The sequence below is a fragment of the Ailuropoda melanoleuca genome, chromosome 3 (genome assembly GCF_002007445.2).
Source record: "Ailuropoda melanoleuca isolate Jingjing chromosome 3, ASM200744v2, whole genome shotgun sequence".
Taxonomy (NCBI): Eukaryota; Metazoa; Chordata; class Mammalia; order Carnivora; family Ursidae; genus Ailuropoda; species Ailuropoda melanoleuca.
The window spans coordinates 82,438,615-82,449,898 of NC_048220.1; the positions used below are offsets into that span (position 1 = coordinate 82,438,615).

Below are 11,284 nucleotides of genomic sequence, written 5' to 3' on the forward strand. Positions count from 1 at the left end.
ATAGAAGCTTGTCAGTTCCTCAGTTATAAAAGATACACTTGGAAATTTAAGATTATTATAATTATTTTTAGAGATTTATTTATTAGAGAATGTCCGTGAGTAGGGGGAGGGGCAAGGGGAGAGAGAGAAAATCTTAAGCAGATTCCCCACTGAGTGCAGAGCCCGACGTGGGTCTCAACTCTGGCTGGATCCCATGACCCTGAGATCATGACTGAAGCTGAAATCAAGAGTTGGACACTCAACCGACTGAGCCACCCAGGTGCCCCAGAAATTTAATATTATAAAAGAAGCTATGTCACAAGGCAAAAAAATTGAATTGCTAATGGTTCTAATATTAAATGTTTTTAGAATTTAGAGACAACTTTTTAGGCAAAGCTGTAATTGGAAGGGAGTGTATAGGATTTTATAAAGACAGGAATGGGGAGTATGTTCCACATAAAAGGATTGAGCAAAATTAGTTGGAAAATATAAGGAATATCTCGGGAAATTAGTTTGTATTGAGCAGACAGTTCTTTTTTTATTTTTATTTTTTTAAGATTTTATTTATCTGACTGGCAGCGAGAGTGAACACAAGCAGGGGGAGTGGGAGAGGGAGAAGCAGGCACGGTCCCAGAATGCCGGGGTCATGACCTGAGCCGAAGGCAGACGCTTAACTACTGAGCCACCCAGGCGCCTGAGCAGACAGTTCTTATGGGGATACAGGAGGAAGTAGAAATGGCAGGTATATAGGGGGAATTTGTGGGTTCTTAAATCGTGAGCCAAAGTGATTTTTATCCTGTAGATGATTTTTTTAACTATAAACCATGTATTCAAATGGTATTATACCCACAAATTCACTGTACTCTGCTGGAATTGGAGTAAGAATGAAAATAACCCTTACATTCAGCTCCCTATAATTTTCCTTGAGCTCCATGAAATAAGGACCCGCCCCTCCCAGGTCACTGTAGAAAATGGATGAAACACTTTGTTTTTTGTTTTTGTTTTTTTTTTAAAGATTTATTTATTTATTTATTCAACAGAGATAGAGACAGCCAGCGAGAGAGGGAACACAAGCAGGGGGAGTGGGAGAGGAAGAAGCAGGCTCATAGCGGAGGAGCCTGACGTGGGGCTCGATCCCATAACGCCGGGATCACGCCCTGAGCCGAACGCAGACGCTTAACCGCTGTGCCACCCAGGCGCCCCAAAACACTGTTTGTTTTAAGTAACTGTTAACCATAAAACATTTTTGAGCAAGGCTAAGGAATATTATGCAAATCATTTGAAAATGGAATTCAGGAAGACTTAATTGGCAGGATAGGTTAAACCGTAGGAGGATAGGTTGTCAAATTACTTGAGATTGTAGCAATAAGGTCCTAAGCCATAGTAGAGGGACTACAAAGAAAAGACTGAAGAGACATTTCAGTGGTAGAAATGATCAAGCTGTTTGGTTAAATATGAAGAAGTAAATGAATCAAAGGGGGATAGAAGTTCTATTGAACATTATCTTTATTAAAGCCTTGGTTATAGATTTCTGTGAAGAAGTCATGGAGGACTTGGCTTTTAAGAAGCTATAATCTAGGTATAGAAACATGATCAAAGCAGGCAAATCCTATTTTGCATAGATTTAGGCTTCTGCCATAGCAACCTTACATACTTTGGGGTTCTGGATAAAATTTTGTGTGTGTATGCACATGAGTTTTAAACTTCCCTTGCTATGGAAAAAATAAACCTTTGTTTTAGTGATGTTTAATTTCAATTGTATGGAGAAAAAGCTTTTATTGCTGATGTGATTTCATTAAGTTAAGTGAGTGCTTACTTGGTGCCAGGCATTATGTGGTGAACAATGTGGATTCAGTCCCTATTTTCAAGAAGATGAAAGGAAATTGTTAGTGCAGTATGGTAAGTTATGATAGGGTACTGAGGGGCATAGATTAAAGTTAATAGCATGAGTTCTGGAACCACATTCCTTGGGTTAGCATCCCATCTTTGCCATTTACTTGCCATGGAACTTTGGGCAAATTGTGGGGCTTTTCTGTTAAGAATTTTCTTTTTTATAAGTTTTGTGTAGTCTTCTGATTTGTTTTCAGTACTCAGCAAGGTGGGTATAGAATGGGCATCCTGGGTAAAGTTTTGCTACGGAGCTATGTTCAGAGAACAATGGGGCAAAGGAATTTTGCATATTGCTAAGAGATTGATTAAAGTGATGGGCCATATTGTTTAGGAAAGAAACTAAAAGCAGCAGGGTGTTAATGCAGAGAATGGAATACAAAGATTAATGTAGAGTAGTGGTACAGTGTGAGTAATTAGAAGAATGCAGTAGAAGATTATGGTCATGACATTTGTTTCGACCAAATTGCTGGAATAGTTATAGTGATAGCAAGGTCTAGAATATTGCTGTGGGAATTGGTCTGGAACTGAGGCTAGAGCTTGAGATGAGTTGTCCATGAGGAAATCTGTATCATCTAAGATAATGGTAGGATTTTGGAGGGTGATTAATATCTAGATGGTTGTTTATGTCTAGAGCAGATTTTTCATGTTTATGCAAAAATGTTAGTATAAAAAGAGAAGGTAAAAAAAATTACTGGATTTTTTTTTTTTTAAGAATGTGTATAATACAAGTGTGCTTCAAATTCTTTTATTGTCTAATCAGCATAACCTATCTTTTAGAACTACAGTTGACCCTTGAACAATAAGGGGGTTAGGGGTCCTGACCTTCTTTGTAGTAAGAAGTGTGTATAACTTTTGACTACCTGAAACTTAACTGCTAATAGCCTGCTGTTGACCAGGAGCCTTACTGATAAAATAGTTGATTAACTCATATTTTGCATGTGATATGTATTATATACTGTACTCACAATAAAGTAAGCTAGAGAAAAGAAAATGTAATTAAAACCATAAGGAAGAAGAAATACATTTACCGTTTTGTACTGTACTTACTGAAAAAAAAATCTGCATATAAGGGACACTTTCAGTTCAAACCCATGTTGTTCAGGGGTCAACTGTACTGTGTAAAGGCCCAATAATTCAGATTCAAGACTCAAAATAATTTGTTTTGGGGCTTAAGAAAGTACAGTAGTCAAGAATTTTAGTAAAAATTAGAAATGATAATTAACATCAGTGTATCTTAAAGGATTTTTTGAATTAAATACCTTATCTCATTAAATAAAAATGATACTTAAAAAATTTCCACTCCCATGTTTGAACTGAATTCCTTTTTTTTTTTTTTTTTTGGAAAGATATTGTTTATCTGAGAGACAAAGAGCACAGGCAGGAGGAGAAGCAGGCTCCCCACTGAGCAGAGAGCCCAGTGGAGGGCTCTGTCCCAGGACCCCAGGATCATGACCCGAACTGAACGCAGACACTTAACAGACTGAGCCACCCAGCCACCCCTGAATTGAATTATTTTTATGTACTATTAAGTATGGAGGATGATTGAAAAGTTGTCATTGGGGAAATTGATGTCTTTTTGGATTGGGTTCTGTTAACTTGCTAATAATTGTGTGGACTTGAGCGAGTTTGTTTTTGTTTTTGTTTTTTTAAAGATTTTATTTATTTATTTGTCAGAGAGAGGCAGGCAGAGGGAGAGGCAGGCAGAGGGAGATGCAGGTTCCCTACTGAGCAAGGAGCCCAATGCGGCCCTTGATCCCAGGACCCTGGGATTATGACCCTAGCTGAAGGCAGCCGCTTGACTGAGCCACCCAGGCGTCCCCTTGAGCAAGTATTTAACAGGTTATTTTCGGTGTTAATTCCAAGTATATCTTGAACTGTAGTTGGTTGGTTCGGACAACTCATTTTGTGGTGGTTTTCGGGTAGAAATAATGGGTAAATGAAGAATGTAAATAATTTCCAAAATTAAGTCAGTTCCTTTATAATTTCTCTTGTTAAATCTTTGTTGTTCTTTTTTAAAAAAGTTGTTTAATGGGTAGAAAAATAAGATTAACACTGCTTTGTGGAGACAGTGATGTACCTTGAGATTATTAGGAAGATCGTAAATGAAAGAGGAAGAACTGGAGATGTATCCTACCCTCTGGACTGTTAGGAGTTATCTGTGCTCCTGGTGTATTTTTGTTTTCCTCTGGTAAAGCTTTTGATGGAAGAAAGAAACATTTATTTAAAATTTACATGTAGATTCCAAAACACCTGTGATGACTTTAAAACACATAAGGGGTTTTAGTAAAGATTTAAGGCCAGACTATTATTGGGAAGTAACTTTCCAGAATGTTGGCAAGTCCATATAGAATTAGGGCTTCATGGAATGGTTGATGTTGTATCCAAACTTGATCCTTTTTTCTCCCTTCCCCAATTGAAGGCATTATATTGAAATTACATTAATTATATAGAGGTTAACCCTAGTTTCTGTCTTAATTACAATGTTGTCATAGATGGTTGACTTCTTTGGGCTCTTTGAGGGCCTCTGTAGTTTTTACTACAATTATAGAACCAAAATAAATTTTTAAATACAAAGCTTATAGAACTTAAAATATGTTTTCATAAAAGGAATTTAATATTTTTTTAAACCAACTAGCTGCCAGTCACAACATGAATATAATGCGTCTTTGAGGGTATTTTGATGTGCCTGTACTACCAGTTTTTGCACCACCTTTCTTTTTCTGCATCTGTTAAGAAACCTTTTTTATATTGTGCAGGGATATCATTTGACTGTAATGCATCATTTGTGCATTAGCTTTCTTTCTTTTTTTGGTAGCCCGCAGCAGTTAAAGTAGTACTGGTGTCAGTCTGGTCTCTGAAATCAAGTTGTAGTTCTTGATACATGTGGTATTCCAAATGATTGAACATAGGCTCATATTACATGTTTTTAGGTTAACAGAGAAATAAAAACACAGAATATATCTTTTCATAGAGGACTTAAGGACCCTTAAGAATATGTCCTTGGTTTGAGAAACACTCATAAATTATAATTTTTCCCACATTTTTAATGATTAACAGTGTTGCAGTGATGAGGCGTTTGATAACATGGAGAATGGGAAGCCCGAGCATGTACTTTACAGGTTTAGGTTTTATTTACTTAAAAAAAAAAATAAGTTTTTACACAGCCCAGTTTGGGGGGCCATGCCCAGTTTCTTTTGAAAGAGGCTATTCTGGGGCGCCTGGGTGGCAGTCGTTAAGCGTCTGCCTTCGGCTCAGGTCATGATCCCAGAGTCCTGGGATCGAGCCCCACATTGGGCTCCTGCTCGGTGGGAAGCCTGCTTCTGCCTCTCCCACTCCGCCTGCTTGTGTTCCCTCTCTCTCTGTCTCTCTCTCTGTCAAATAAATAAAATCTTTAAAAAAAAAAAAAAAGAGGCTATTCTTTCCTTAATGCCCAGATTTACCTTTCTCTGTAATTGTTGTTGTTGTTGAAGATTCTATTTCTTTATTTTTGAGAAAGAGTAGCAGTGACTTGTTCAGTAGAAAACAAATGTGGGGGAAAAAAAAGGAGAAACTTAGGTGAAGATTTGAGTAATTTCATATAAAATTCAGTTGATTTAAATAGGTTTCTGTCTGTATATAATAAGTATTCGAGCTGTACTTAGAAAGGAGCTTCCTTAACACTATGTATACTCTTCAGTCATTGTCCATTTTTGCTGCCTCAAGGTGAAGATGTGGAAAAAATTTTGGATGAATGGAAGGAATATAAAATGGGAGTACCAACCTATGGTGCAATTATTCTTGATGAGACACTTGAAAATGTGAGTGTAATAAAAGAATTTTAGTGCAATGATCAGCTGCTTTCACCCTATTTGTAAAATATGCGTTATTTTGTTCTGAACTGAGGTTTTAAAATAGACTTTTAGTGCTAAAAGGCCAAATTTTGCATATTTTATCTGCATTCTGGATCTTACTATTTTATACTTGTGGTATGACTTAGTGCAAAAAAAATATCATTTGGTTGTTGAAGAAATACTTTAAAATGGTCAGAATGCCTTTCTTCACACCAAGTAGTAGTATAGTTGGACTCTGGAAGATAAATTAAAGCCAAGTACTGTATAAAATTATTGGTGATGACGTGAAATTAGGAGAAAGGAGTAAGGAGAAAGATACTTTGACTTTAGGGAAAGGAAGGCAAGTTTTTTATGTTTTACCTCTGCTCATTTTATAGGTGCTCCTGGTTCAGGGGTATCTAGCGAAATCAGGCTGGGGATTTCCAAAAGGAAAAGTAAATAAAGAAGAAGCCCCTCATGACTGTGCTGCTAGAGAGGTGAGTGCTGCGGTGCGAGACTGAGCAGCGCTGCTGATTATGTTCTGAGTGTGCTCTTTTAGCCGTGTTTGGACCATCTGATCCTCTTTCTAGAGCTCGACTGCGTGAAGTAACTCACATTTTGTAATGATTCTTTTGTCCATCTCTCTCAATCATTCTTCCCTTAATTTGTTTCCATTTTCTTTTTTGCCCATTTTTAGTTATCTCTAACTCCTTTCTACTTTGATGACATATTCTCTACCTTTTTTTTTTAATAATTGGATTTGCAATTGGTAAAACATTTTGGCAGTTACACTAGTGCTTGTTTTGTGTTTATAGTCTTGGCTTCTGGACAACTACACAATTTGGGCTTTCCTAAGAAATTTACATTTGTTGCTCAGAACCCTCTCTAGCTTCCTATTGTCTATAAGATGAAGTTTAATTCTTACAAGTATTGAAACTCCCTCCCTTATCCCCAACACAAAATTTAGCCATTCCTAAATTTATTTGCCTTTATTTTCAGTCAAAAGAATTTATTTTCTATCTGAATTTGACTGCTTTGTTTCAGCGTCTAAACTTTGCTTATATTATTTTCCTAACTAGAAGGTTCTCTCTTCTTCCTGCCTACCAAATCCTGTCTAGACCTAGCTCAAATTATCTTTTTTCCCTCAGGGATTGCCACCAACTACCTCTGTATCCAGTACCTGAGTTTCTGATTTGTAAAATGAGGTTTTGAGTGAATAATTTCTTTTTCTTTAAATTGAAGTATAGTTTACACACAGTGTTACATTAGTTTCAGATGTACAGCACAGGGATTCAACAAGTCTAAACATTATGCTATGCTCACCACAAGTGTAGCTATCATTTGTCACCATACACTGTTATTAAAACACCATTGGCTATATTCCCTATACTCTACCTTTCATCCCTGTGTCTTACTCATTCCATAATTGGAAGTCTGTACTTTCTACTCCTCTTCATCCATTTTGCCCATCCCCCCCGCCCCGTGGCAACCATCAGTTCTCTATTTATGGGTCTGTTTCTACTTTTTGTTTTGTTTTTTAGATTCCACATATAAGTGAAATCGTATGGTAATGTCTTTCGCTGTCTGACTTATTTCACTTAATGTAATACCCTCTAGATCCCATCCATGTTGTTGCAAATGGCAAGCTCTCATTCTTTTTTTATGGCTGTGTAATATTCCTCTGTGTGTGTGTGTGTGTGTGAACACACCGTATTTTTATTCAGTCATCTGTCAGTGGATGCTGCGGTTGCTTCCATGTCTTGGCTGTTGTAAATAATGCTGTAATAAACATAGGGGTGCATATACCTTTTCAAATTAGTGTTTTTGTATCCTTTGAGTAAATACCTAGTAGTGGAATTACTGTATCATGTAGTATTATTATTTTTAAGTTTTTGAGGAACCTCCATACTGTTTTGCACAGTGGTGGCACCAGTTTGCATTCCCACAAACAGATGCATGGGGGTTTCTTTTTCTCCACATCTTCACTGGCATTTGTTATTTCTTGTCTTTTTGATTCTAGCCGTTCTGTAGGGTGGATAATTTCTAAAGTTCATTCTTAACTAAAATTCCATTTATTTAAAAATTTAATCAGTGAGCTCTACCCTACATTTACATTGGAACTTTAATAAGTTATTGTCTAGACATTTGCTTGGCATTAATTATGTAGTACCTGTGATGGATTGCGGACTGTATTCTTACTTATCAGTTCCTTACACATTACATCTTACCCTTGAAATTTGAGATGTTGAGCTATAAAGAAGCATGACAGAATGGAAAGAAAACTGGTTTAGGAGTTGAAAGATTTTTGTTCCCGTATAATTCTTGTATATGTTAGTCAGTAGCCTAGAGACTTTGGGTGAGTCACTTAATTTCTCTATAAGATACACATTTATTAAGAAGAGTTACTTAAGGGCTTCATAACTAGAAGTAAATATCTTTAAAATCTAAGTGTTAGTGATTAACTTTGAGATATTTTTGAGATGGCAGTATGGGTTTTGTGGCATATTTCATTTGGATCTGTTGCCTTATTTATTTTTTTGACTCAGTGTTTTCCTGAAGCGCAGTGTTCACCACCTGGTTTAAGTTTGGATTTAATTATTAGTGAGCAATAGTAGTTAAAATTCTTATGAACTACTAGTAATTATTTAACAAGAAAAACCATTAGTGGTTATTTACTTTGGAGTAGGATTTTAAAAATGATTAAAAATGCTGCATTTTCAATTTAGTATGGAACAACTTATCTAAGTAAGTGTTTTCAACAGCTTATAGACAAAGCCATTGTATATAGGTGAGTAAAGGTTTATGCACACACAGGTCTTAAGATTGAAATCTGTTTAGGTAGCAGGTAAGAAATTGACACATACTCTAAGAGTTTTCCCTTTTCTCTCTGTAGATGGTATGAGATGAAATGGAATAGTTGTAAAGTCTCCCTTTTATGTCCTCAAACCTTGTGGTTCTCTGGCTCAAAAGGAAGGACAAAACAAAAATCATAGCACCCTACCTAGAGGAATGGATGTGTAATCCTGTATGTAGAGTTAGATTAGTCCTGTAGCAATAAGATAATTGTCTGGGTCCAGGAAAGACACTGCATTAACTAGGAAACAGGCTAAATTTGGACTGAATTTGGTGAGATCAGCTGTCTCTGTAGTTGGAGCTTTTTGAGGGAACTTGGAAGAAATCAAATATTTAAACTTGCAGAACTGAAGAGAAGTATCCCATGCCCAAGGGATCGTCTGCATCTACCACTAGAACGTTTCTTCTGACCAGTTTTATACACTATGTTATAGAGTCAGGATGGTGCAGAAATAAGGTATGGGGGGGGGAATGGGGGAGAGGGGCAGAGGCACCCAGGTTTTATTTAGTTTATCTTATTTGTTTGTTTCCTGCTCTGGGATTCTAAGGTAGAAGATTGTCCGATTCACGTGGTGCTCATTTCAGTAATGATTATAGATCACCGTGGTTTGTAAGAAAGTAAATGAAATTTATTAGGGCATAGGGAGTGGGAGAATGGAGTGTAGATGATAGGGTGCTGCAGAGAATCTTATGGGGAGGGATACAGCCTTTATGGGAGATGATCTCCACTTTACAGGAGAGAAACTGAAACAGAGCCGTTCAGTAATACACCAGGCTCTCACAGTGAGTGGCAGAACAGGGATGCAAAACCCTGGTGGTTGGTTCTGGAGTCCATGTTCCTGACTACTACGGTATAGGCAGTCAAGGAGTATTTGTAAACACATAGATGAAAACGGAAGGAATTTGTGATTTTTAAGTATATGTATTTTCTAATAATATTTACCTTTCTGATGTGAATCACTGAGTTTTTTTTCTGTTTTAGAGTTTTTGTCTTGCTCTGAGGAAAGCACAGGTATTCTTAGGAACTGTAGTCTTGTAATTTCAGGGAAAGATTTTTTCCTTTTGGTAATAAGAATTAATCCTTCTAACTTTTCTGATCTAAGAAACATCCTCTTATCACTGATAAAGGAACTTATTGAAAAAAAAACTCGTCTTTAGTTTTTGTAAATTTTGAGATTAGAATTTGACTTTTATATCTGATTTTTAAATGATTACCTCTTTTACAAAGAGGTAAGGTTTAGGATTAAGGTTGAGTGTTGCTTTATTAGTTCAGTCAGATTGACATAATGAAATACCACAGCCTGAGTGGCTTAAACACAGAAATTATCTCTCTCAGTTCTAGAGGCTGGGAAGTCCCAAGATCAAGATGCCTGCTGATAAGGTTTCTGGTGAGGGCTCTCATCCTGGCTTGTAGGTGGCTCCTTTCTCACTGGGTGCTTATGTGGTCTTTCCTGGGTGCCTTTGTGAGTGCAGAGTGTGCCATGTCTCTTCCACTTCTTACAAGGGCATCCGCCCTCTCGGGCTAGGCCCCCAACCTCATGACCTCATTTTACCTTTATTACCTCCTCACAGGCCCTATCTCCAAATACAGTCACATTGAGGGTTAGGCCTTCAACATGAGTTTCGGTGTGACAAAGTTTAGTTCATAGTAGTTGCCATTTTGAGTAATCAAAGTATTCAACTAGCAGTCCTAGACTTGTAGTGTGTCTTTCTGCCACTTGGTGGTACTGCAGTACTGTTTGGCGATGATAGGCTTGGTATGTGCCATCTATGTGAAGTTTTAGTTTAAAGCCAGATTGGGATATTAACCACAAACTCCTCTGAAAAATAACAACGTTCCTTTTAATTTTCACTTGTATTAACCTATAAGGAAGACTTCTTTCCAAATTTTTTTAGCTGCCACTAGTTAGACTTAGACTGATGCCTTAAATGCTTTTTCTTGGACTTTTAAGTTATGCAGTTCCATCATGGGTGCTTACCCTTCTTTTAAGTTGCTAATGACGTATTAACTTGGTTTATTATAGTTATGTTATTGTTATTATTTCATTATATATGGCCATCCAGAGATGTTTTGTTATATCAGAATCTGACCCATCTTATAAGGGCTGTGTATGTGGGCTGAACTGAGAGAAGCAATGCCAGCCTTCTCAGGGACAAAGTATGAAAAATTGTCAATAGAAAACTTAGTGCCGTCTTCGTGAGTAGTTTCCAGTCCTTGACCTTAAGGTTTACCTTTGTTATTTGGGTTCTGATTACTTTTATTCAGTGAAGTAGATTTTAGGACAAAGATGTGCAAAATGTTTTCTAGATACTGTTGAAAGGATGTGTTAGGATAATCAGTATATTTTTATTGTTAGTTGTGGTGAAACACTAGTTGCACAAGCAAATGATACTTGGCAGTTCACTTGTTTCAGCATTTATTTTGTTGCTTGTTATTTAGCAAAACTATATTGTAATGAAACTGACTTCATTATGCATTTAATCCTGTGTATTGTGATTTAATTTTGATAGAATTTGTACGGAATAACTATTGGTAGATTTATTCTACCTCTTCCTATAATTTTATAAAAGGACGTTAGATAGATTTCATTATCTGTCTGTGCTGGTGCTTTTTGGATAGCACATTTTTATTTTATTTTTATTTATTTATTTATTTAATTTTTTTTAAGATTTTTTTTTTTAAATTTATTTGACAGAGAGAGAGACAGCCAGCGAGAGAGGGAACACAAGCAAGGGGAGTGGGAGAGGAAGAA

At 36.7% G+C, this 11,284-nt stretch overlaps 1 protein-coding gene across 7 annotated transcripts in view; it reads left to right on the top strand.

Moving 5' to 3' along the window:
- DCP2 (decapping mRNA 2) overlaps window positions 1-11,284 on the top strand; it is a 65,161-nt gene that overhangs the window by 16,558 nt on the left and 37,319 nt on the right. For 6 of the 7 annotated variants that reach the window (XR_856207.3, XM_034656621.1, XM_034656617.1 and 3 more), the window contains 2 exons: window positions 5,539-5,666; window positions 6,077-6,175. Coding sequence is in view for 6 of the 7 variants with exons in the window: in XM_034656621.1 (XP_034512512.1) it covers window positions 5,539-5,666; window positions 6,077-6,175 (227 nt within the window). In the remaining variant the exon portion in view is untranslated. Of the gene's footprint in view, window positions 1-5,536; window positions 5,667-6,076; window positions 6,176-11,284 lie in introns of all 7 variants that reach the window. The other variant, XM_034656620.1, reaches the window with a different exon arrangement.